This window comes from Malus sylvestris, chromosome 11 (assembly GCF_916048215.2).
Source record: "Malus sylvestris chromosome 11, drMalSylv7.2, whole genome shotgun sequence".
In the NCBI taxonomy this organism is placed as follows: Eukaryota; Viridiplantae; Streptophyta; class Magnoliopsida; order Rosales; family Rosaceae; genus Malus; species Malus sylvestris.
This window is the reverse complement of record NC_062270.1, coordinates 8,049,570-8,075,472: the sequence shown is the minus strand read 5'-3', so window position 1 is coordinate 8,075,472 and position 25,903 is coordinate 8,049,570. Positions and strand designations below refer to the sequence as shown.

Below are 25,903 nucleotides of genomic sequence, written 5' to 3'. Positions count from 1 at the left end.
TTGTCCTACTTTGGGACACCTTGTTTGGGGCACATTGCATCTCGGTGCGATGCAAGAGCTTTCACCAAGGTCGTCTATTATGCAAGGACGCTCGTCAATTCTATGACTTGTCGAGACAAGTGTAGTTCTCTATATGGATTGAAAAAGCTTGAAAGGAATGCGTCTCCTTGAGCTGTGGAAGTATGGTGGACTTCGTGAACGAGATTTGAGTTGGGAAATGTCAAATCCGTAGAGAAATATAGTGAAAATGCCCTCGGTTCAACCGTATGCCCAAAAATTTGAAGCCAGGGCGATTGACCTAATCTTGGACCAATTTGGGTTGCTTTGAAGGCCACGGGAGCAGGCTGGGCCGCTAGAGCAAGCTAGGCCACGGGAGTGGGCTGCTCGGTGTGTGGTGCATGTGGGTGCAAGGCTAGGGCTTGGTTTGGCAACGCATTGGGCTCGCGTTGGATTTGGGCAACACGGGCCGGCTCGGCTAGGGCTTAGACCCTTGAAGGTTGAAATGGCATGGCTTAGGCCGTGGCTTTGGAGCGGTGGGTTTTGCCAAGTGTGGCTACCGTGGTGGTTGCCATGGTAATGTCTCGTGGGGGTGTCGCTCCACTCACCGCTATGTTGAGCCTTCTTGAACGTTGAAATTTCCGTTTGTCGAGGTTTTTGAATCTCTTGCCATTGTACGTTTACATTTTATCAAAGAAGTTTTAGAAATAAAAATTCCAAGAATAAGAACGTACGAAAAATCTACAAATAAGCAAAGAAACAAAAAACCTTAGATGCGAAAGTCTTCTATGAGTGTGTGACTCAACTCTCAATGAAAACACCAATTTGTGGATGCAAATTTCTTTCTCCTTGTTTTTGGACAAAATTGCACCTACAAAAAAAAAAACAACACCTTAGGTTAAGGCCAATAGCCTCACGCACCCACGATAAATTTTTTTTGGGGGGGGAGGGGGGGCTTTGGTCGAAGAACCTCCGATGTCAAAGTTAGAATTTTGAGGGAAAAGCGTTTGGAGAATTTGGAGAATTTAGCAAAAGTGTAGAACTTAGGTTTTTAGAGAAAATGGGATATTATATATAGGGCATGGCCGGCCCCCTTTGGAGAGATGGTAACCGGCCCTTTGTGGCATTTTTGTGTGAAATTGGTAGTTAATTAGCCAATTAATAGATTAATTAGGTAATAAATCAATTAATTAGCTAATTAATATGATTTGAAAGGAATGCTTTGGGGGTTACCTTGTGGAGAAGATTTGATGAGGATGGATGAAATAGATTTTGAATAAATACCTATTTTGGGCACCTTTGATTTGATTGTGGGATGATTATCCACTGCTCGCGCGTAGGAATTCCGGTGGTCATTAAGGGTAATTTTGTCATTTTCACCCTACAATCCACGTGTCGTCTCTTGATTATTTTTGGCTTCACAACAATGTTGAAAGAATCCTTAAAAGAGTAAGCACTACAAGAATATTAACAGTGAATCTCCCACGTATTATTTTGTTATATGCCATTTTCTAACGATGACACGTGAAAAGAAATTGAATTGTAACGTTGTGGTGGGGATGAACTCATTCCATCTAAGTCATGGATTTAACTTGGCTGCTCAAAGAATCAGCAGCCCTTCCTGCTGAGAGCGAATCACGAGTTGTGCTGATTTTTCAGCAGCCAAGTCTCTTTCGTAAGTCATTCTTGTTCAAAGAGTGAAAAATGATGTGCATAAGTAACCTGAGGCTCTGTCGTATGCTAGTCCTAGTACGATAAGGCTATATAAATCATTTTATCATGTCGTGCATAATAAGTTTCATTGACTGTAATTGGTTGCGTTTGAAAAAGACAGTGACTTCTGCCGTCTTTTGTTGTAGAGAATGTATGTGTATATAGTTGTTTGTTTGCCTGCATTGGAGAACAAAGGAAGAAAATGTGGAGGCTGAAAATTGGGGAGGGTGAAAATGACCCATTTTTGTTCAGCACAAACAACTTCACGGGGAGGCAGACATGGGAGTTTGATCCCCATGCAGGTACTCCTCAAGAGCGTGCTGAGATTGAAGAGGCTCGTCAAAATTACCACCAAAACCGATTCCAGGTCAAACCTAGCAGTGACTTACTGTGGAGAATGCAGGTGCATAATTTGCTCAAATATTAGACTTATCATGATAATTCTAGCTAGCCAAGTAAAAGATAAAAGAAACATCAGTGGCGGAGCCTGAATATTTGTCACTATTTAGGAGCATGATAATTAAATAAGCTCCAAACCTCACAGCCTCCAGCTACCATGAGTCACAACCCTTGTTCTTGCTAATTTTAAAGGCATTTTCTTACAACTAACTAATGCAGTGTTTAAGAGAGAAAAATTTCAAGCAAACGATTCCTCCATTGAAGATCCAGGAAGGTGAGGAAATCACACATGAAACTGCGACAGCAGCATTGAAGAGGGCTGTCCGTTTCACTGCAGCCTTGCAATCAAGCCACGGGCATTGGCCTGCTGAATTTTCTGGCCCATTGTTTTACACACCTCCTCTGGTAATTCAAATTCACCACAAATACACACACACACATATATATCCTCATTATCAATTCTTTTCTTTTTCATAAACTTGAGCTCTCATTAGTGGATCATTATGCAATATTTCTAAATACTACAATTTTTCTTTCTTCTTACAGGTCATGTGTCTGTACATCACTGGAAATCTTAATGTTGTATTATCTGCAGAACATCGAAAAGAAGTTAAGCGTTGCATATACAATCATCAGGTGCATATATACACACATATACTTATTATATTGTTTGAAATTTTTTCCCTTTTTTTTCCTGTCATTAATGATCAGCTAGTCCAAGATCTGCATGTTACTTGAATAACGAGTTTTTATATATGTGTGTAGAACAAAGATGGTGGATGGGGATTAGCCGTGGGGAGCCATAGCAGCATGTTCGGTACGGCTTTCAACTATGTGTGTTTGCGTTTGCTTGGAGAAGGACCAGATGCAGGTGAAGACAATGGCATGGCTAGAGGAAGAAAGTGGATTCTTGACCATGGCGGTGTAACCAATATACTTTCTTGGGGAAAGATTTGGCTTTCGGTAGTGTGGCCTTTTTCAAGTACACAAGTTATACAGTAATTTATTCGAAAAGAAAGTTTAGTATCTCATACTAATCTATAGTGTTTATACATTATTCTCAGTTATTTTTAACTGTAGTTGTTGACGGAAATTCCACCGCCATTTGAGGTGAATGGTGGTTGTGTTTGTTTTGTAGCTGCACTTGGAATAAATCCCAAGTTGCCTACGTATCTCTTTTGATTTGAATCAAGTCAACTCGTAGTTCAATTGTATGTTGATGCTGGCCATTTGGTTATGGTGCTTGTGGTGTTTGACCAAATTTGGTGAGCTAGGGATTCTGTTTCGGTTCAATTTGGTCACGAGCGAGTCAGGGATTATGTTTGGGTTGAATTTGGTGGATTTGGAGTTTCTTTTTCTTTTCTTTATTTTTTTGGGGCCCCGGCGCGCGGGGGGAGGGGGGAAGGGGGATTTTCTTTTCTTTATTTTTTTGGGGCCCCGGCATGCGCGGGGGGAAGGGGGATTGCCTACATACTTTATTTGTGAGAGATCAAACTAGTTCAGAGTGGATTTAGGTTTTGTTGTGGTTGTGTCTAGAATTTAGCACACAAAATATCTCTAAATTTAATGCCAAATTTTTTATGAAAATTTGTGGCCAAACGACAACATACCAAATATTGTAGATTGTAATCAAACTAACTATGAATGTCAATATCAATAATCAAAGGTATTCTTATTTGAAAGTGTGGTCTAAATTAAGAGTTCGACATTTATACATAATGTAAGTATTTTCTGGCAAGAGAGCATTCTTCTATGTATATAATATATACATACGTAAAGTATTATATGATACGTAACACACATGCATGTATGTGTCTATGCGTGCGCATGGACCTATGAAGTGATCCAATTTCTTTTGATGCAGATACTTGGAGTGTTTGACTGGTCCGGATGCAACCCAATGCCTCCCGAGTATTGGATACTTCCTTCTATTCTTCCCATACATCCAGGTACATATGGACAATTGTTTAATAAGGTTGCCGTCTCTCTCTCTGTTGCGCAAGCTGGGATGAAGAGTATTCCTTCATGTTCAACTAAAAGTGCAACATTTTCCTGAAAAACATTGTTGTTGGTCTTTCAACTTGGACTGCTTTACTAATGAACTTATATATAATGAACTCATATGGTGATGGATCTAGAAATTTGTCTTTCTGAAGATGCGATGAAGAAGCTTTAAAGATTGATTAATAATTAACTTAAATTGCTTAGTCCCTTAGCTTAATAACTTTCCGCTTTGAATCATTTATTATCAAATAGTTATATGCTTTCAAAAAGGTCAACAAAGCTACGTAGACATTAGAAGTGCAATAATAACCCAAACAAAAAGATGTTTACTTAACAAAAGTGGGAGGGAAAAACGAATTAGAAAACTTAGAAATAAGAAAAGCAAGGAAAGGGTATTAGATAAAGCAGTTCCTCCCTAGTTTGATCTCATTGTTGAATTTTAGGTATTTGATTATATATTTCAAGAGTTAACTCACACTTTTTCAGTTCCATATGTGTTAGTAAATATAAAAGGAACTTCAATGAAAAGTTTCTGGTACTGTTCATTTTAACGAAAAATTACATTTTTACACTAAAAAATCAATCATGGTACTATTCATTTTACCTTTTATTTTGTCCTTATCATTAAAATTCAAAATTTTTAAACTCTTTTCATTAGTTTCTTTAAATATAAAAGAATGTTAAAAGGTGAAATGATTCACATATCTATTTTTTAGCAAGGATAATACTAGGCCAAAGAGGTCATCTACTTGAACTATATGTCACAGTTGATAATTAGATTCATATGGGTTGGTTTCAGTCGACTTTAATTGGATGATTATGAATTATTTTATTTTTATTATAATAGATTAAAATAAATAATTGAATAGAATATTGAATCCGTAAGAAGATAAGATCTCAAATCATCTTGTTTAAACCATTAAAAAAAAAAATTCAATCATTACACCATGTGTGACCACAGAATATGGTCTAAAAACATTTAGCATTTTTAGTAATAGTAAGCAGTATTCTAAAAATCGTCCTAGGCGGCGGAGCTCCTCTGTGATTTTGGTCAGGGTGTTCACAAAAGCGGGGAGGAAATAGGCAGCCGCCTAGGCGGCTCTAGGCGGCAGTCTAGGCGGGTTCTACAATTTCCGATTCACCATCGGCAGGAACCTCATCACCGGCCGTTCACCATCTGCAACTCGTCTTCGCAACTTTTGACAGCTTGGTTCTGCAGAAGATGGGTTCTGGGTTCTGCACAGACCTCACTTGGCTGAAAAGAGGGGGAAGGGAGTGACGGTGGGTTCATCAGAGAGTGAGAGTGGAGAATGGGATAAGTTGCAGAAAGTGAGAAAAGAGATCGCCTCGTCGTTTTGAGAGAAAATGGTGGGGCGGGTGAAGGTGACGGCTAATGTTGTGGTTAGGGTTTTTTAAATCAAGTGTCATTTGATATATATATATATATATATATAATGGTGGGGTGGGTGAAGGTGACGGCTAATGTTGTGGTTGGGGTTTTTTAAATCAAGTGTCATTTAATATATATATATTTTTTTTTTTAAATCAGGCCCTAGGTTTTTTTTTTTTAAAAGAATAGATGGCCAATAATAATTTTAGTTAAAAAGAACTCAATAACTTTACACAATATTCATGTTTTATAATAAATATTTTTCTTTTTATCTTTCCCAAATTTTTTATATAAGTATTTTTCTTTTCAAACAACATGTACTTATTTATATACTATGTAATAAATTTACTTAAAAAAGTACAAATCCGCCTAATCTTCTTAGGTTCCCGTCTAGCCGCTTAGGCATTAAACTCTAACTAGCCGTCAGACTAGCGTTTAGTATCTTTTAGAACCACGATCGTAAGGAACTCAGTAATAAAAATTATTCTAACTACCTCAAATGATTACAGCATGTAGTGATCACGAAAGCTCATTACTTCTACCAAATATTAATTTTCTTTTCACACTTCGAATTTGTTAGCATGCACTCCAAAATGGTGTGTTTGAACTATTAACAAGTTCTGTTGTGGCTTTATATATTAACCCAATTTTTCTGCACCATGTAATATATGTGTTGTATAAGTTGCAGCGAACACTAACCCAATTATTTCTGCACCATGTAATATATGTGTTGTATATGTTGCAGCCAACATGATGTGCTACTGTCGCAATACGTATATGCCCATGTCGTATCTGTATGGAAAAAAGTTCGTCGGCCGAATAACCCCACTCATATTACAGTTGAGGGAAGAACTCTACATTCAACCTTACAACAAAATCAAATGGGGCAAAGTTCGCCATTTATGTGCACAGGTCAGCTAATTATTCGTTTATTTCCCTTTTATATATATACATTGTGAAACTAATTATAAAAATGGGTGAGAGAGATGAGACGGCAGAGAGAGAAGAGCTTAGGCATATGAGAATTGTGTCTTCACCCTTTGGCCTTTTATCTTTATTTACACTAATGATTTTCTTGCCTTGCAAGTGATACAAATCTATGAGGATTTGGTCTTCAAATCCTGTTAAGATTCTATTCTGAGTTTACACAATCAAGTATCTAATTAATAATTCTATTCACAAACACTCTTCCTTAAGTGTGTACAACTTAAGAAGTAATCACATCATGATTAGGAGATGGCGGTTTTTGTCGCCAGTTCTCGACAGGTACAGTAATTGTTAACACGAGTCTCATAGTAGATGTGCATATCCAAAAATAAAATAAAAAATCTCACAAATATCTTGCTACGGTAGTCCCGTAGTCTTAAAGAGAAAAAGTAAGTTAATGTTGGATGTCAATATATATTTTACATCTTCATAATGATCATAACGCATACAAGGTATGACCAACCCAGAGTAGGTGTCTGATCAAAACCTCGTCAAGTTAGTGAAAACCTAATGGGAAAAAGTACACATGATCGTAAGAAAAATAGTACATTAAGGTCACAAGAGTATACTTCAAAATACCCCTCGATTTCGACAATCTCCAAGAAAACTATCAGTGATGCAAGTAAGAAAACTTACGCAATCCAAATCCGTGAACAAACTTTTGAAATGAAGACTTCGACAATGACTTGTGAATAAGTTGACAAATTCTCTTGAGACCAAATCTGCTTAACTTCGATCTCCAGATGCTCTTGTTGTTGATAAGTGAAGAAAAATTTCGGTGCAATGTTATTGGTATTATCACCTTTGACGTATCATTTCTTTAACTAGTCGATGCATGCAGCATTGTCTCATAAATCATTGTTGGAACATCAATGATGGAAAAAAATATTACATGAGGTTCTTATGTGATCAATCACACACCTTAACCAAAAGCATTCAAGCAATGCTTCGTGTAAGGCAAGAATCTCAGAATGATTTGAAGACGTAGCAAGCAACTCTTGTTGAATCTGAAATAGAAAGGAACGAAGTTACTTGAAAAATGTAAAAGCCTTGAGTGGTGAATGGTTATTGGGATGAGTTGCGAACTAATTCGCTCTCTTTAAGACGTTTCGCGGCTCTACCCAAAGTGTGCAAGCAATTCACAAACACCACATCGGCCCTAGGATAAAATAGCCCAGAACCTTCTTCTGATAAGGTTTTTCCTTGCACAACGGAAAATCCTTCTAACTCACACCTTTTCGATATGTTGCTATTAACTCAATATTTGTAAAACTTGTCTTTTTTTCTTATTATACTTTTTTTTTTATCCTCCGGACTTATATATATATATATATATATATATATATATATATATATATATATATATATAAACTAAAAGAGACGTTGGGGGATGTAAATGATTTAAGGGAAAGAAAGCTGCAAGTAATCAATGCAAAAGAAAACATAATGGACTAAATCAAAACGTCCAAATCACAATGGAATAAAAAATTATGTAAAAATAGATTTGATCTTTTTTTCTATTCAGAGAAAGAATCCCATCTTTAAGGTGAGAAGCTTTCTCATGTTTTTAGTGAATTAATGATCCTGAACAGATAATAAAGTTAATGACAATTTATAAGCTTAATAACAATTTACGTTTTATATTCAATGTTTGTAATAAAACAAATCATAAATATATTTAAATTATTTAAATAAAAACATAACAGCTCTAACAATCCCCCACTTGTTTTATTTAAAATATTTATCAAGCAACATATCATAAAGCTATGCATAAGTAAAGGTGTTTCTCAACTTGGACTTGTACATAGTGTTAGTGATCCAGATTATACTAGAGTAACTTATAGTTTTGAACTCTATCTCTGGCAACACCACACACATAACTTTATTAAGGTGAAGTTCAAAAAGCCAATACATTACGGCTATGTGCTTGTATCCTAGTATAGTGAACGCTCTAGAAACTTGTCCAAGATTTCATAGGAAGCGGCCTCACTTCCACATTCACATAGGTAAGACTATCAAGGATATTCCTGTAGCTAAATATCCACTCAACATAAAGTATAGACCTTACTAAGAGAACAAATCTCAACCTAAAAATGCTTCAAGATGCCATGCTTCTTAGGGATGGACATGGAATAATTTCCAATTTAAAATTAGCAAGACTTCACTCATATCACTTGTGACTTGTTATTACCCTTTGAACCTATTTCTTGGGATCTCCAGTCTATAGGTTGGGTTGCTATCACAAATGACTCAATTTTCTACGGGCTTTAGTCTCATCCCTTTCGAGGTTTTCCAAACCTTTTCTCAGGTTAGTCCTTTCATCAAAGGATTTTTCCAAAAATTTTCTCATGTTAGTCCTTTCGTCAAAGAATCAACTAAATTTTCTTCAGACCGTATATGACTGGAATCGTTTTCTCCCATAAAGGGGTATCTGATAGTGGGTTTCTCAATCATCTTGCTTCTTCTCCCATAAAGGGGTATCTGACAGTAGGTTCAAAATTTTAGAAGAATTAGAACCCCCACTATTTCGAAGATTAAAAGGAAATTTATTCTCATAAAAATCAACATCAAGTGACTCAATTATGACATGGTTTTTCAAATCAAAAAATCTATATGCTTTGCTATTACATGCATAACCAATAAAAACACATTCATATGCTCTACTAGCCAATTTCGATATTTTTGGATCAGGTTTATGAACATAAGCTAAACAACCCCAAGTTCTAAAATACAACACATTTGGTTTCTTATTTTTCAATTTTCATAAGGAGAGATATTCGATTTTGAGTTAGGAATTCTATTTAACACATAACATACAGTCAACACAATTTCATGGCAGATTGAAACGTCTTAAAATTGTTGAATCTGAAATAGAAAGGAACGAAGTTACCCGAAAAATGTAGAAGTTTTGAGTGTTGAATGATTCTTGGGATGAGTTGCGAACTAATTCGCTCTCTTTAAGACATTTCGCGGCTCTGCCAAAAGTGTGCAAGCAATTCACAAATACCACGTCGTCCTCAGGATAAAACAGTCCATAACCTTCTTCTGATAAGGTTCTTCCTTGAACAACGAAAAAACCTTCTAACTCACACATTTCCGATATGTTGCTATTAACTCAATATTTGTAAAACTTGTCTTTTTTTCTTATTATATATATTTTTTTTTTGGATCCTCCGGACTTATATATATATAAAATAAAAGAGACGTTGGGGGATGTAAATGATTTAAAGGAAAGAAAGCTGCAAGTAATCAATGCAGAAGAAAACAAAATAGACTAAATCAAAACGTCCAAATCACAACGGAATAAAAAATTATGTAAAAATAGATTTGATCTTTTTTTCTATTCAAAGAAAGAATCTCATCTTTAAGGTGAGAAGCTTTCTCACGTTTCTAGTGAATTAATGATCCTGAACAGATAATAAAGTTAATGACAATTTATAAGGTTAATAACAATTTACGTTTTATATTCAATGTTTGTAATAAAACAAATCATAAATATATTTAAAATATTTAAATAAAAACATAACAGCTCTAACAACTCTTGTTTGGTTGATCTCCAAGATATTGTTGTATTTCTAACAGTAATGATATAACCTATTTGAGAATGAACCTTGTCCGGGTCAAATAAATAACCAGTGTTGCATAACCAACAAGGCGGACTTCATTCTGAGGATCAGGGAGTTAGATCCGCTTGGTGATGTGTAGGGATAGAAGAAGCTCATATCCATTGCACCCTTAAGGTGCATGATGTCTTTAAAACTTGTCTAGTGTCTGCGTGTAGGCCATTATTGTAGTTTGCCAAAAGATTCACAACAAAGAAGATGTGCAGTCTAATGTATAGAGTTAAATACAATAAAGCTCTAGTTGCACTTAGGTAAGGAATTTCAGGTTCCAAGACCTCTTCTTCATCATATTTAGGAAGAAATTGATATTGCTTTGCATCTAGAGTTTGAGCAACCATAAGAGTACTTAAAGCTTTTGCTTTTTTCCATTAAGCAGCACACCTTTTGGATGTAGTTCAATTGGTGAACCAATATACTATTTGAACAATGCTCTATCTTCGAAGTTATATTCGTTCACAATCTTCTAGTCCTGGTGTTTCAAATTAATCCAATCATGCCTAGCTTCAAGCAAACTGGTCAACTTCTAGTGACCAAATCGATTGACTAATGCTGGCCAGAGAGTTTGAGGATCTTCCTTCGACATATATTCCGTTTGTAATGCATCATACATGTGGCAGTAGATAAAGATCATAACGATTGCCTTCTCAACTTCACTTGTTTGTTTCTCAGCCTCGATGGTTGGTCTAATACACTTTGCAATGAGGTGGAACTTCATGTCTTGAATCTAGCTGAGGTAGTTTCTTCCAAATACCTCCAAAGCGGTGAAATCGAGCTTAACGATGTTCCACATTGTGTAAATAACCAAAATGTGAACTAGTGCTTTGAATAAAATTCATAGGCATCATAGGTAGAACCATATATTCTAGAGACAAAGTTTGGTTTAACGGATTTACATCATAAAGGTCAAAAATTCTTATTGAAACCGGTTTGTATGGATGGGTTGTATGTATGAGTTGTCATCCTCACTTTAGCTAAGTCACAGGCTAAAGTCACTTTCCATAGCTTATCATTCACCTTACATCAACCTTTCCATAGCTTGTCATTCACCTTACATCAACCTCACTTTCCATAGCTTGTCATTCACCTTACATCAACATCAACCTCACTTTCCATAGCTTGTCATTCACCTTACATCAACCTTTCTTAGTTGCTTGTAAAAGCTTCTTTACTTGTAATTTGGTTTTTGCTTTTCCACTTGTGATGGCAGATTTTAGGGATTGTGTTTATGTAGTTATCCTACAATCTATTGTAGCTTTCTTTTGGCTCTCTATAAGAGTTGCCTTCACTCTCTTGTAACATTTATAATGAAATATACAACAAATATTGAAACCAAAACTCAACATGGTATTAGAGCAGGAACCATAGGGTCCTGACTCTGTTTTTTTTTTTTTTTTTTACTTCTTCATTTGCTCATCATCGATAGAAATGGCAGAAGAAAATGTGTCTAGTGCCAACAGTGCCTCATCCTCCTCCCCAAACTTAACCCAAGGGGTTGAGAACAATCCAAATCAACGACTCTGCTCGGTGCTACTAAATGAGTTCAACTACCTTCCTTGGTCAAGAGCTGTGTCACTTGCTCTAGGAGGAAGATCGAAGCTAGGGTTTATCAAAGGAAGCTTTGAGCCCCCAGAATCTACTTCACCAACTTATGATGCATGGCATACTACTGATCAACTGGTCATGTCCTAGTTACTTAACTCTATGGAGCCAAAACTGTCTGAGCTTTTCAGCTACTCAAAGTCTTCCCTTCTCCTATGGGTGTCTGTCAAAGACATGTATGGTAGCCAAAACAACTCAATTGGCATCTTTCAATTGAGGAAGAGTGTGGCTAGTTTAAGGCAAGGTGATCACTCATTTGTTCAACGCCTTGTCCATCCCTTAGAACATGTGATGACCAAGTTGTTTCCCTTTTTTTATAAAAACACACTAGAGTGTGAAACTTGTCAAATGTCAAAAACCACTAGACTTCCTTTTGTATCCTCTAATTCTAGAACTAGTAAACTTTTTGAGCTTGTTCACTCTAATATTTTGGGTCCTTCTCATGTAGAATCCTTTGATGGGTATAGATATTATGCTACATTTATTGATGACTATTCTAGAGTAACCTGGTTGTATCTTTTAAAACTTAAAAGTGATTTGTTTGATGCTTTTAAGGACTTTCACAACCTAATCACCAATCAATTTTCATCTAAGTTATATATGTTATGATTAGATAATGGTACCAAGTACACTTCCAATAACATGAGTAATTACTTGAGCAATCATGGCATTTTGCATCAAACTAGTTGTGTTGGTACACCACAACAAAATGGTGTGGCAAAGAGAAAGAATCGAGACTTATTGGAGAAGACTCGATCATTTATGATCCAAATGAATGTTCCTAAGAAATTTTGGTCTTAAGCTCTACTCATTGCCACGTACATCATTAATAGACTGCCAACTCGGGTGTTGAATACTAAATCTCCTTTTGAAGTCATGAAGGGCAAGCCTATAAGTTTGTCTCACCTCAGGACCTTTGGTTGTACTTGTTATATGCACATTCAAGCTCTCCATCGTGACAAACTCGACCCTCGAGCTGTCAAATGTGTGTTTATGGGATACGCCAGTTCTCAAAAGGGTTACAAAGTGTACAACCCTAACACGGGGAAGCTGGCAGTATCTAGAGATGTGCGATTTGATGAATATTCACCTTATTTCCACAAAGGGTTGGAGACTAATGCTAATATGGAAGATCTTATGGACCTATTTCCACTACCTATTCCAGCAGAAATTCATGAAATCACTCATGCTCATATCAGCACTGATAATTCTCAACTCACTGAGAGTGTAAATGTTGCAGTATCAAGCTCCTCTGAACCATTAGAAGCTCAACCAAATCAACAAGCTATAAGTGCACCAAGAAGAAATCCTACACGAGATAGACATCCACCAGTGAGGTTACAAGAGTATGTTACTTACATTGCAAGGCATCCTATCTCTGCAACCATTTCTTATCACAGATTCTCATCTTCTCATACTTCTTTCCTTAACAAAGTGCCCCACACTTTCGAACCAAGGAATTTTCATGAAGCCACATGCATGCCTGAGTGGCAAAATGCTATGACTAAAGAGCTTCAAGCTCTGAATGACAACCAGACATGGAGTGTGGTGGATCTTCCAAATGGCAAGAAGGTCGTGGGAAGTAGGTGGATATATAAGACCAAATTCAACTCCAATGGAAACATTGAAAGACACAAGGCACGGTTAGTAGCTCAAGGCTTCACTCAAACCTATGGCATTGACTATAAGGAGACCTTTGCTCCTGTTGCCAAAATGAACACAGTGAGGGTATTATTGTCTGTGGCAGTCAATAATGCATGGCCCTTATTCCAAATGGATGTGAAGAATGCATTTCTTCATGGGGATCTTGAAGAAGAAGTGTACATGAAGTTGCCTCCTGGTCATTCAAGAGAAAATGAACCCAACAAGGTCTGCAGACTTCACAAAGCCATATATGGTTTCAAACAGTCTCCTCGAGCTTGGTATTCGAAGCTTAGTTCAGTCCTTGAAGCTGCAGGGTTCAAAATGAGTCCTGCTAACTCTTCTTTGTTTGTTCGAAATAGTATTGCTGGCAAATTAGTTGTGCTTATATATGTTGACGACCTAATTATTATTGGTGACAATATAAGTGAAATCAAGACGCTTAAGCAGTCACTTCACCAAAAATTTGCCATTAAAGACTTGGGGCCCTTGAAATACTTTCTTGGAATTGAGATGGCTACCTCTTCAAAGGGATTGTTCTTAAATCAAAGAAAGTATGTTCTTGATCTTCTAGATGAAGCTAACATGATGGAATGTAAACCAGCTCGGACACCCCTAGCTAGCAAACTTCAGTGGCATGAAAAAGGTAAACCTCTTTCAAACCCTAGTGTTTATCAGCGAATGGTTGGGAAACTTATTTATCTCACTATTACTAGGCTTGATATCTCATATTCAGTTAGCCTAGTCAGTCAGTTCATGCACTCTCATACTCTAGTTCACTGGGAAATCGTCAAGAGAATACTTCGATATCTCAAGGGCTTAGTAGGAAGGGGGATAATTATGAAGAACAATGGATCAAATCACATCTTGGCCTACACAGATGTTGACTGAGCTGGAAATGCCTTTGATCGAAAATCCACAACAGGTTTTTGCACATTTGTTGGAAGGAACCTTGTCACTTGGAAGAGCAAGAAACAAACTGTTATTGCTCGATCTAGTGCCGAAGCTAAGTGTAGGGCTATGACAGCAACAACCTGTGAACTCATATGGTTGAAAAGTCTTCTTTCCGAGCTCGGATTCACAAGCATGGCATCTATGTCCTTGTATTGTGATAACCAAGCTGCCATGCACATTGCCTCTAATCCATTATTCCATGAAAGGACCAAACATATTAAAGTTGACTGCCATTATATTCGTGCTCAAGTTCAATCCAATGTGATAGACATCGTGTTCACACGCAGCCACGATCAACTTGTTGATTTATTCACAAAAGCACTAGACTCTACTCAGTTTCAGCGTTTGTTGTGCAAGCTTGGATCAATCAATCCCATTGATCCAGCTTGAGAGGGTGTATTGAAACCGGTTTGTATGGATGAGTTGTATGTATGAGTTGTCATCCTCACTTTAGCTAAGTCATAGGCTAAAGTCACTTTCCATAGCTTATCATTCACCTTACATCAACATTTCCATAGCTTGTCATTCACCTTACATCAACCTCACTTTCCATAGCTTGTCATTTACCTTACATCAACATTTCCATAGCTTGTCATTCACCTTACATCAACCTTTCTTAGTTGCTTGTAAAAACTTCTTTACTTGTAATTTGGTTTTTGCTTTTCCACTTGTGAGGGCAGCTTTTAGGGATTATGTTTGTGTAGTTATCCTACAATCTATTGTAGCTTTCTTTTGGCTTTCTATAAGAGTTGCCTTCACTCTCTTGTAACATTCATAATGAAATATACAACAAATATTGAAACCAAAATTCAACAATTCTCAACATGGTTAGTGTGCTTCTAGGAAAAAACCCCCAGGTTTTTAAATGGCACGCTCGCAACTTTGGGCTCGAGATTAGAATGAATATTCACTCAACATGTATTCATAACAACGATGTTGGAGATAGGTGGCATCATGATCAACGACAACAAAAATCATCGGATGTGTCTTGGGATCGCAGCACTTACGACTGCACAAAGCAGGGAGGCGGCGACAGATTGGGAAGAAGAAGACATGCCAAACGACATGTCGTCTGGACCTGGGCTAGGACTAGCGCGGCTCTAGCCCCAACTTCTGCAATTTAGGGTTTTGGCATCCTTCGTTTTTCTTTCTTTCTTGATATACCTACACATATTCATCAACATATAACTTGCATATAACTCAGAATAGTAATCTTAGTAATCATGACATAAATTAAATTGATATCAAATAGATTAGGGTTTATGATTACTTGGATGTTGATGAAATGGTGAAAAAGCTTTCGCGGGGTTTTCTTCAAGATCCTCTCCTTCTCGCAGACAAATGTCGTGTTGATGGCATGATGTGAAACTAATTAAAAAAGTGGGTTAGAGAGAAGGGCTTAAGTGTATGAGAATTATGCCCTCGCCTCTTGGCCTTATACCTTTATTTATACTAATCATGATGGATTTTCTTGCCTTACAAGTGATACAAACCTATGAGGATTTAGTCTTCAAATCCTATTAGGATTCTGTGTTAAGTTTACACAATTTCTAAATAGTTATTCTATTCACAACAATATATATATATATTAGAATACATGATTTATTTCATAGTAGAGTAATGCTAGATGTATCTCATTTACTTATCATATTAGTATTAATGTCTTTCACACTAAGGATGTACATATCACGTGGGATTACGAGATTGAAAATTTTGTGTAATACATGCATGCAGGTGGACATATACTATCCCCATCCATGGATGCAAGATTTGGTGTGGGATTCCATGTACATGATTACTGAGCCTCTTCTTAACGTTTGGCCCTTTACCAAGTTGAGAGAGAAAGCTCTTCAAGAAACAATCAAACACATACATTATGAAGATGAGAGCAGTCGGTATATTACCATTGGAAGTGTAGAAAAGGTAATTATTAATGGTGTTTATATCATAAATAGTATCTGAAATTGATCAACCTCATTAAGATGGTCATTAAAAATGCTCCAAATCAATATCATCCTTCCATTCATTTTCGCCAAATATTTTACTAGTGTGCTCACATGGCACACATATCACCGGACATTTTTAATTAAATAGGGTCAAATGGGTTAAAAATAAAGATGAAAGAATTTACCAAACTAATTAAAATTCTATAGTAACAATAAATAAATAAGAAAAAAAGCAGTTAAAAAATAATTTTTTTAATCTGCTCATGATTTGTGAAAAATTCATGTTTTGGTTCCAGTATCCTTATCAAAGGAATTTTTTTTCGATGATATCAGTGGAAAAGCATAAAATCTCATAGCTGTTTGAAAATTTCCCTTTGAATCCCCGCTAGAGAAGGTTATCGTGGGTTGAATTTAGACAGGAGAAGTTGTTGCGTGCATAGCGTCTGGAGAAGGCGAGAAAGGCCTGAAAGTACACGGGTTCGTCGGTTTGTTGCGGGTCTGTTAGCCATGAGTTTTATCTTCGGACGAAAGAAGTGGAGGACGGCGGGGCACACCAATACCGGGTAGTGGTCGATATGGAATAAGAAGAAAAAGAATGGAAGGGGATGATTTTGGTAGTTGAGGTTCTGCTACACTTTTTTCCCCCCTTTTGTTTTTTTCCAAACATTTTCTTTATATTTAACTTGTATTTGCCTACACACTTTGTGTGTAAAAACACTTTTTTTTTTTAAAAAAGGCAAGAAGAGAGGGAGAGAGGGGGAGAGAGAGAATGTGGGTGGCCTGGGAGGTTTTTATTTTTATTTTTTTAATTAGATATATCTTAACATCACTTTTAGGTGAGAGTTAAATTAAAAACAGTAAAATTTAAAAATTATATTATTGCTTATCATTTTTTTGTGATAGAAGACTAAATAATATTTTCATTATCTTTGATTGACAAAGAGGATTCTATTAATAAGTAGTTTAGATATTCAAATTGAACATATAATTATTTTTATATCTTTAGATTTCTTTTAAGTTTTTAAATCATGATTTTAAGAAGGTTTCGCGTGGCCATATTGGTCCCACTCATATGCTATGTCGTCATGCTAACAAATGGTAAAAAGGAGGAAGAATGGTATTGATTTGCAGCATTCATATTTAAGGACGACATTGATCGAGTTTCATTTTAAAAACCATTTTGTTAGGGTTAGACTAATTTCATGTATTATTTGTGATAAAAATAAAATAGTAAGGATAATTAATACGACTTGAAATGGAAAGGCACTATGCCACTATTTATTTTTCTGATTCTCTTCTAAAATATTTATATGGCTTGAAATGCAAAGACACTATGCATGCTTGCTTGTTGGGTTGAAGACCCCGATGGTGATTCTTTCAAAAAGCATCTTGCTCGGGTTCCAGACTTCCTATGGGTTGCAGAAGATGGAATGAAAGTGCAGGTTAGTACAGCCCATAAAATAGAGAAAACAAGAGGCAATGTTGGAATATTGTTTAAATATTGGGTGATGATAGAGGGACCATATTTTGTAAACGACATTTAAACCATATGTCTAATAAAAGCATTAGAGAAATGGTTCCAAAATGATTTACAAATTATAGTCTCTCTAGCATTTTTCATAAAATGAGGAGGGTTTATTTCTTGTATTAATCCCCAAAATTTATTATTGCTTGGTATTGCACACCCACTTCTGGTATGAACTAGCAAGGAATGCCCCGCGCGATGCTGCGGGATTGAAAATCATACAAAAACTTTGTATCTAGTACTACTTGATGTGTATTACATGCTATTTACATGAAAAAGATTTGATAGTCCTGTTAAAAATCACACAAAATCTACAATCTAACTGAGATACATACTATTTACATACAAAATCTACAATCCGACTGAGATACATATGCTTAATATGTGTGTACCCCTCTCGACTTTGAACTCCCCCTACATATTTTACAAAATATACAGATTAAATTAAATATAAAATCCAACTTATTAATTACAAATTTCAACTGGGTAATTATCAAAATCGAAACAAAAGAAGATTAAAAGGGTCGAAAGGGAGAATTGGAGAAGAGTCAAATACTAATAAATAAAAACAAAAAAAGAAAAAATAAAATCAATATTAAGATTACATAAGCACATTCAATTTGAAAATTTGGAAATTAAAGCAAAGGCCTTTGACCTTCTATGACATATTAAATACCTCCTTGAGTACTAAAATAGAAAGAAAAGAGGCATAAAATGTAGTAACTCTAGTTATATTTTTATTGGAACTAAGACTTCTATTTTAAACAAAAGAAGAAAACACGTGGCAGACAGAAAAACATAAAGTAAAGTACTTACATCAGGCCAAGAATCGATAATGAGCTCCACAATTCATTGACAATATCTCATTCCACATCAATTTGTTCCTTCTTAGATGGCTGCTGAAACCAACCATTCCAAATTAATTATAACAAACCAATAGGAAGGCTAGTAATTTATTGTCATAGACCGTATATAGATTTCCTCAGAAATACGATAAAATACAATTACATTAAATCTAAGGGTTGAATTGCAAACTCAAGCATTTCCTTGTCAATAGAAACTAATAACAACTCATGACCAAAAAAATTTACAGAACACAGAAAGTAGAAACATTAGTACCTAATTAGACATGAAAATTACAGAATAAGCCGGATTAAGCCATCTAAAAACAGAATAAGTCACTCAGTACTACGGTCTGGTGGTATTCCTCTTCACCTGGAAGTGAGAGGTCTTAAGTTTAAATCCCGTGGATGGTGAATTCGATACCAAATTAGGCTTTCCATTGTGTGGCTTAGCCGAACTCCTCCTCCCCTTAGTGTAAAAATACGATGTACTCAAAAAAAAAAATTAATACCACCATAGCAAAATACTACAGAATAATCTAATTATTTATGCATTTGGCAAGTTAAATAAGAAAACCATTCTTACATTAATTCAAAAACTTAGAGCAAAACGACACTCTTATTCCATGGTTGGTTTTATATACAGTAGACAATAAATTACTTTTGTTATTTGCCAACTACCCTCAACCCTCAACCTTGTAACGTATATCAAGCTGGTTTCACATATACCAATAGAAAACCAAAATATCAGTGTTTGGGAAGTTACTGTATTTGAAATGTCAGGAGTATCTTGTGTTAAGTACAGAGTAAAACTTAAATCATACTTTCAAATGCTGCTTTAGCTTCTTCACTCCTTACTTCAATAGCTTTTCTCTGGGCTTCTTTGGCCTATAAAATATATAATAGGAAAGAGAAAAATAAAAGTTGTACGCTAAAAAACAGAGTATACTTTTAGACAAACATGTTCAAACACCCAAATATAATGCATGATATATATCTGCCAAAAAATAAAATATCTCTCAATTAGTCCTTGAACAACTCCTGAGATAGAACCAAAAAGGAAAATCTGTCACAATTGGTGCAAGTAGAGGGGAAGGAGACAGAGATGAGCTACTACCAACTTTAGTATAATTTACCTTAAATTCATCCTTCAGGTATGCAGATAATTCCTCGCGTATTGAACTCCATAACGTTTTGATAGACTATCTCATCAACAAATAGGCCGTATCAATTAAACTATTCATAAAGGAATAGAATTGAAGGAGTTCAATATGGGTTGTATGTTTATACGTAAGCCATCCAAACTGCCATCCAAACTACTAACAGCATTCCCAAAAGAAACCTATTTCATCAGTAGAACTCAATTCTTTTAGTTTCTGAGCTTACCCTAGGCCCCAAATACAACTTAATTAACAAAACACCAAATACTCGCACACAGATTCATCAAACCACCGAAAAAATTAAAACCCAAAAACTAAAAGCAACAACGCAGAAAACCCAGATCAAAATGACGGCTAAAGACACCCAAGAAAATCAAATTAGGAAACTATGAGGGCAAGGATCAACGAAGAACTCACCGAAATTGAATCGAATGGAGAGAATAAAGAGCAGAGACAAATAAGGAGGAGCCCTCCGGATGCCCAAAAAAAGAAATGATTTCTAGGGTTTGATGGGTTGTGCGGGCTGTCGGAGATTTTTTTGGCTCGAATTGAAGTCGAGCGAACGTAGACGTGGAGGAGGAAATTGAGTTTTCTCGCTGTGCTGTCCAAGAGAGTAAACGACAGCTCAAGAACCCAGCAGACAGAATGGCAGACTTATAATAATACAAACTAAGCAAGGAAAAAATCGGAACTACATTGTTATTATGAACAGTATTTCAGTTGATTTTCAGTTTTAGTATATATTGAATTTGTTACTACTGGATTTCAGTTCTAGAATCCATCTACAGTACTTAAAGAAAAATAAAGGTACCGGTATCATTTAATTTAAGGGAACTTTAACGAAAAGCACCCGGTACTGTTCACTTTAACGAAAAACCACATTTTTATACTAAAAAGTCAATCCTGGTACTATTCACTTTACCCTTTATTTTGTCCTTATCATTAAAACTCAAAGTTTTCAAGCCCTTTTCATTAGTTTTCCTTTAATTTAAATGTTAAACTCTAATGCAAAAACGTTCAACTGTAATATACTACCTTTAACAATGTAATTTAACGTCTAGACCCTAAAAAGCAATGTTTGTATGGTAATACCGACGTCATTTGGTATAATTAAATGTAACAATAAAATAATTATATAACTTTGAAGTGTAAATTTGAACGATTACGGTGTAATCTAACGTCCACACCATAAAGCGGAACCTTGGTATAGTGACACCAATATCATTAGTCGTAGTAAAAAATATGTAGAAAAATAGATTTTAATATTTAAATAAGATGAGGTTTAGTTTAATGCCTGATACAAGATTCAAAATTGAGTTTAGTCCCTTGTTTTATTTAAATGTTAGTATTTATGTTCTATGTCATTTTTATTTTATTTTTTGGTAATGTCATAATTTTCCTTTTTCCAAGTCTAAGTAATTTATTATAATATATTTTGGTACATATATTTTAGGTATACTAACTCATTATAAATATATTTCGGTACAAAAATTTAGGTACGCAATATTTCGGTAGAAATATTTAGGTATACTAATTCATTATAATGTATTTCGATACAAACATTTAGGTATAGACATTTAGGTACAAACAAGTTAACTTATTTTTTTTTTCTTTTAAAAGGGGATCATTTCTGCAAACTTATGTAATTACGTATTTTTCTAATGTATCACTAATTTCTTTAAAGTTTTTCTCATTTAGGTTTATTTATAACTGAAAGAATTAAAATGTGCATATTAATAAAATCAAAATTTTTAATGTGGAGACATTAAATAAAAATACACATTAAATAAAAATAGAATATGAATTTTAATAAAGGTACACTTTAAAGAATTAAAATCAATATGTAATGTTCAAAAACCCTTTGAATATAACATTACTATAATTAGGTAACTGGGTAGTGTAAATTTGAACTATTACGGTGTAACCTTACCTTAAATCTTGTATGTTGGTTCATGTTGTAACACGATAACAATGTTGTAAGTTCATAACATTCCCTAATAACAAATGTCTATACTGTAATAGTATGTCATTGGTGTAACAATAAATGGAATTTTGTAATTGAATCATGTTGAAGTACACAAACTTACCTTGACAATGTATAGGACGTCCACAATGTAACTATTAATCTTATTATTGTAATAAATCACATCATTCTTTGTCACTAACATGAACCTTATCATATTATGTACCCTTAAATATAATATAGAGTCATCATAGTGTCTCTTAGATGGTACCGATATCTCTTTTTTTTAATAAGGTACCGTGGAATCTTCCTTTAAAAAAATTATATATTTGTTTTAATTGCTGAATATGGTTCTCCAAGAGACAATGAGGCGCTGAGTTTGGACTGTTGCCATCATACTGTGCAGACTCTGGGTAGTCAATCTTGGGATATTGGTTATATCATTGAAGCTTTTCTTGCTGCCACTCGCATCCTAAGTGCTTCTGAGACTGGTCCCACACTTATGAAAGGACATGACTTCATAAAGAAATCCCAGGTTTTTTAGTTATATAAGAATTATATGCTCAATTGTATTCATTACCTTCTTTAATCTATGATGTAAAAGATATTACTCCAATCATCCTTAGTTTTTTTAGAAAAATCAATGAAAACCCAAGAAGAAACTGAGGTTACTAATAAAATTCGTCCAAAATGATCTATATATATCCCACTACAAATTTGATCGTCAAGGGCTTACTTGTTCTATACATCCCACTACAATTTTGAAGGTGAGGGATAATCCTGTTGGTGATTTTAAGAGCATGTTTCGATGCACTTCGAAAGGATCATGGACTTTATCTGATCAAGATCACGGATTGCCAGCTTCTGATTCCCTTTCAGAAAATCTGAAGGTAAAGCAACAATTTATGTGCCAACAATTAAACCAAATTGAGAATTTATAAGCTTCTGAAAATGCATGCAATACATCTTACTTCAAAACTCTGTATGATATATTCTCTTGTACACAGTGTTGCCTATTACTCTCAATGATGCCATCAGAAATTGTTGGTGATAAAATCGAACTGGAGCGAGTATATGATGCTGTTAACCTCCTGCTCACTATGCAGGTGTGTTTAGTGCTTTTCTGAAGTCTTTCCTTTTCTGGTACTCTGGCTTTCCTTAAGTTCCATTACTTTAATGGATGAAAAGAGAAGGTTCTATGAATTATTCATATGCAGAGTAAAAATGGTGGTGTATCAATATGGGAGCCAGCAGGAGCTCCATCATGGTTGGAGGTATGGTAATTGGGAGTAAGCATACAATTTACATTTTATGTAGCATATATCACTAGAAGTTGTCTTTTTAATTTGTTTCTTTCTAGATGCTTAATCCCGTGGATTTTCTTGAGAACATCGTCACTGAGCATGAGTAAGATCCTGATCTTGCTCTTCATTTCATTAATCTTTTCTTCATATTCTTGGCTCCAAATAAAATAATTAAACTATAACTGATCTAGGTATGTTGAGCTCACTTCCTCGGCATTACAAACTATGGTTTTGTTCAAAAAGTTACATCCTGAGTATAGGAAGGAAGAGATAGAAGAATTTATTGTTCGCGCTGCACAATATCTTGAAGACACACAAAACCCTGATGGTTCATGGTATGCTCTGTGCATTTGAAGGTTTAAAATTTGTTCCAAACATTTCTTTGACACTTAAACATTTGAAACCATTTTGGTGGGATTTTTGTCTTCCTTGGGCTGTTGCTTCTTATCTTCATAACCTATCACAACTTCTCTGCTATAGGTTTGTTAAGATAATAGGGATTGTGGGCACCATTCAGATTAATATTGAGGAGCTAACATCGCCTAATCCTCTATTTACTTTGGTAAAAAGAAAATGAAATTAATTACATATGGGAAGTCATTACAGGTATGGAGTTTGGGGAATTTGCTTCACATACGGTGCATGGTTTGCGCTTAAAGGTTTGGCAGCTGCTGGAAAAACTTATTGCAATTGTCCGGCTATGCGCAATGGTGTTCGCTTTCTACTTACAACCCAAGGAGATGATGGTGGATGGGGAGAGAGCTACCTTTCATGCCCAAACAAGGTAACTAGGATTTCATGCCCGAACAATGGTGTTCGGTTATCTTGGCTAGTTGGCATAGTGAAAAACACCAGGAATTTTGTGTCTTCTCTAAGCAGCAGAAATGGCTTGGTTCTTTATTGTTATGCAGAAATTAATACCACTCGAAGGAAGAAGATCGAACTTAGTACAAACTGCATGGGCTTTAATGGGTTTAATTCATGCCCAGCAGGTGAACTAATGACTTTTAAAAAACTTAAAATAGTCTCGTAAACAAAATTTCATTCATCTATTAAGCATTAATTAACACTTGTTTTATAAAATTGTAATAGGCAGAAAGAGACCCGACTCCTCTTCACCGTGCTGCGAAGCTGTTAATCAATTCTCAGATGGAGAACGGTGGATTCCCTCAACAGGTACCGCTTTCTATGCTGCTAAATGATCATTTCTCAGAGGAAAAATGAATATTTATGTTCTTTAGATATAGACTCATACAACTCGTGATTTTTAAATAAAAACTCATTTATCTTTAAAAATCCAATATAAACCCAAAATTCAAATATGATGCCATGTTAAAAATTAATTGACCTATTACTTCAGATAATTTACAACATATGCCACTACCCTTCTAACGTTTTCTCACACAACCCTCCAATTTTGACTTCAATCATGCCCACATAATATGGGCATTAAATTCTAATTACTCCTCTTGACCTTTTTTAGCTACTTATAATTATATGTATTTGAAATAAAGTAATATTTTTATTTTTTGTAGGTAAATCATTACATATATTCGTCACATTATTATTATGGTGTGTAAAATAATTTATCAATATTTATATGTAATATATAGGTAAATAATGTTGTAGGTAAATTATTGATGCATGTATTAGTATATATATTAGGCACATATTGTTTACCATATGTATGTCTCTGTAAATTAATTTACCTATAACTATATTTAAAATATAGGTAAATTAACTTTGAATAAAATAACATTTCTATATGTTGTAGATAAATTATTTTACATGTATTAATACATATATATATTTATATATGAGGCACATTCTATTATTACTATTATTATTATTATTATTATTATATTATTATTATTATTATGTGTGTGTAAAATAATTTACCTATATTTATATGTAAAATAACTTTGAGGTAAATAACAATTCTTTATGTTGTAGGTAAATTATTTTCCATATATTAGCACATATATTTGGCACATTTGTTATTTCCCCACATATTTGTTAAATTACATTATTCTATATATATATATATAATCACACTATGAAGACATATTAATGCTTATTTGTCTTTTCAAGAATCATTAATCCACCTTTTAATTCGTATACAATTAATTGTATAGGTAAAAAATGTTATTAAGGGTATTTTAGGCATTCAAAAAATGTACAACTGGTGAAGTCAAACATAATTAATGTATTTGCTTGTGTGGAGCCTAGTCAATGAGTTTTAAAGTAAAAAGTTAATGTTTGATTTTATGTAACGAAAGTTAAGTTTCAAAGGATTAAAGTCATATTCTCATATATAAATATTGGATAATGATGGTTAATTAGCTTTTTTCTTAAAAATAATATGCATTCACTGATATGCAACTATGCAAGTGGAGGAGCGGAAAATAAATAATTAAACTACCATTCTAACTAACTTTAATTTTAATTTTTTTTTTTTTTGCAGGAATTGACAGGTGCTTTCTTTAGTAATTGCATGTTACACTACGCAAATTATTGCATTACTTTCCCGTTAATGGCTCTTGCAGAATACTGCAGCTGCATGCAGGTTCCATTGGCTTCCGCCGCAGGCGTTTAATACAACAAAAGATTTATAAATGGTTGAGAATAAATCTCACATTGATGAAATGAATGATCTTGTATGTGTTTATAAATAATCATGGGACTTCATCTTCATGACTGATATATAAGGATCCAAATATATATTAATATCAGTCTGCATGATGCTCGAGTGTGCAACAGTTAATTATGTTTGCATATTAGTGAATGGTATTGTAACTATTACAACGGTAAACTCTATTTACGTACAATAATAAAATTCTGCATCAATAATGTTTA

At 34.8% G+C, this 25,903-nt stretch overlaps 1 protein-coding gene and 1 long non-coding RNA gene across 4 annotated transcripts; one reads left to right on the top strand and one right to left on the bottom strand.

Moving 5' to 3' along the window:
* The first annotated feature begins 1,906 nt into the window (after positions 1–1,906).
* LOC126591165 (beta-amyrin synthase-like) lies at positions 1,907–25,903 on the top strand. 2 transcript variants are annotated; one of them, XM_050256748.1, is made up of 18 exons: positions 1,907–2,113; positions 2,329–2,514; positions 2,656–2,745; positions 2,875–3,072; positions 3,974–4,058; positions 6,249–6,415; positions 16,042–16,230; positions 17,582–17,695; positions 22,150–22,278; positions 22,511–22,633; positions 22,751–22,849; positions 22,961–23,017; positions 23,104–23,150; positions 23,239–23,382; positions 23,654–23,831; positions 23,959–24,039; positions 24,140–24,223; positions 25,512–25,903. In XM_050256748.1, exons 1-18 carry the CDS (start codon positions 1,913–1,915, stop codon positions 25,641–25,643), a joined length of 2,304 nt encoding a protein of 767 aa, XP_050112705.1. In that variant the 5' UTR covers positions 1,907–1,912; the 3' UTR covers positions 25,644–25,903. The 2 variants fall into 2 exon arrangements, with proteins under 2 accessions (XP_050112705.1, XP_050112704.1); XM_050256747.1 differs by having other exon boundaries at positions 1,913–2,113; positions 23,645–23,831.
* LOC126591166 (uncharacterized) lies at positions 18,044–20,560 on the bottom strand. Of its 2 annotated transcripts, XR_007612264.1 has the most exons (5): positions 20,198–20,554; positions 19,757–19,822; positions 19,445–19,508; positions 18,595–18,674; positions 18,044–18,192 (listed from the first exon to the last, which is right to left on the bottom strand). It is a non-coding gene; the product is annotated as an uncharacterized LOC126591166 (long non-coding RNA). The 2 variants fall into 2 exon arrangements; XR_007612263.1 differs by having other exon boundaries at positions 19,757–20,560.

Coding starts and splice junctions, on each gene's coding strand:
- LOC126591165 (XM_050256747.1), top strand. CDS start 1,913: ATGTGGAGGCTGAAAATTGGGGAGGGTGAAAATGACCCATTTTTGTTC. Junction 2,515..2,655: donor TGTTTTACACACCTCCTCTG/GTAATTCAAATT, acceptor TTCTTCTTACAG/GTCATGTGTCTGTACATCAC. Junction 4,059..6,248: donor TATTCTTCCCATACATCCAG/GTACATATGGAC, acceptor TATATGTTGCAG/CCAACATGATGTGCTACTGT.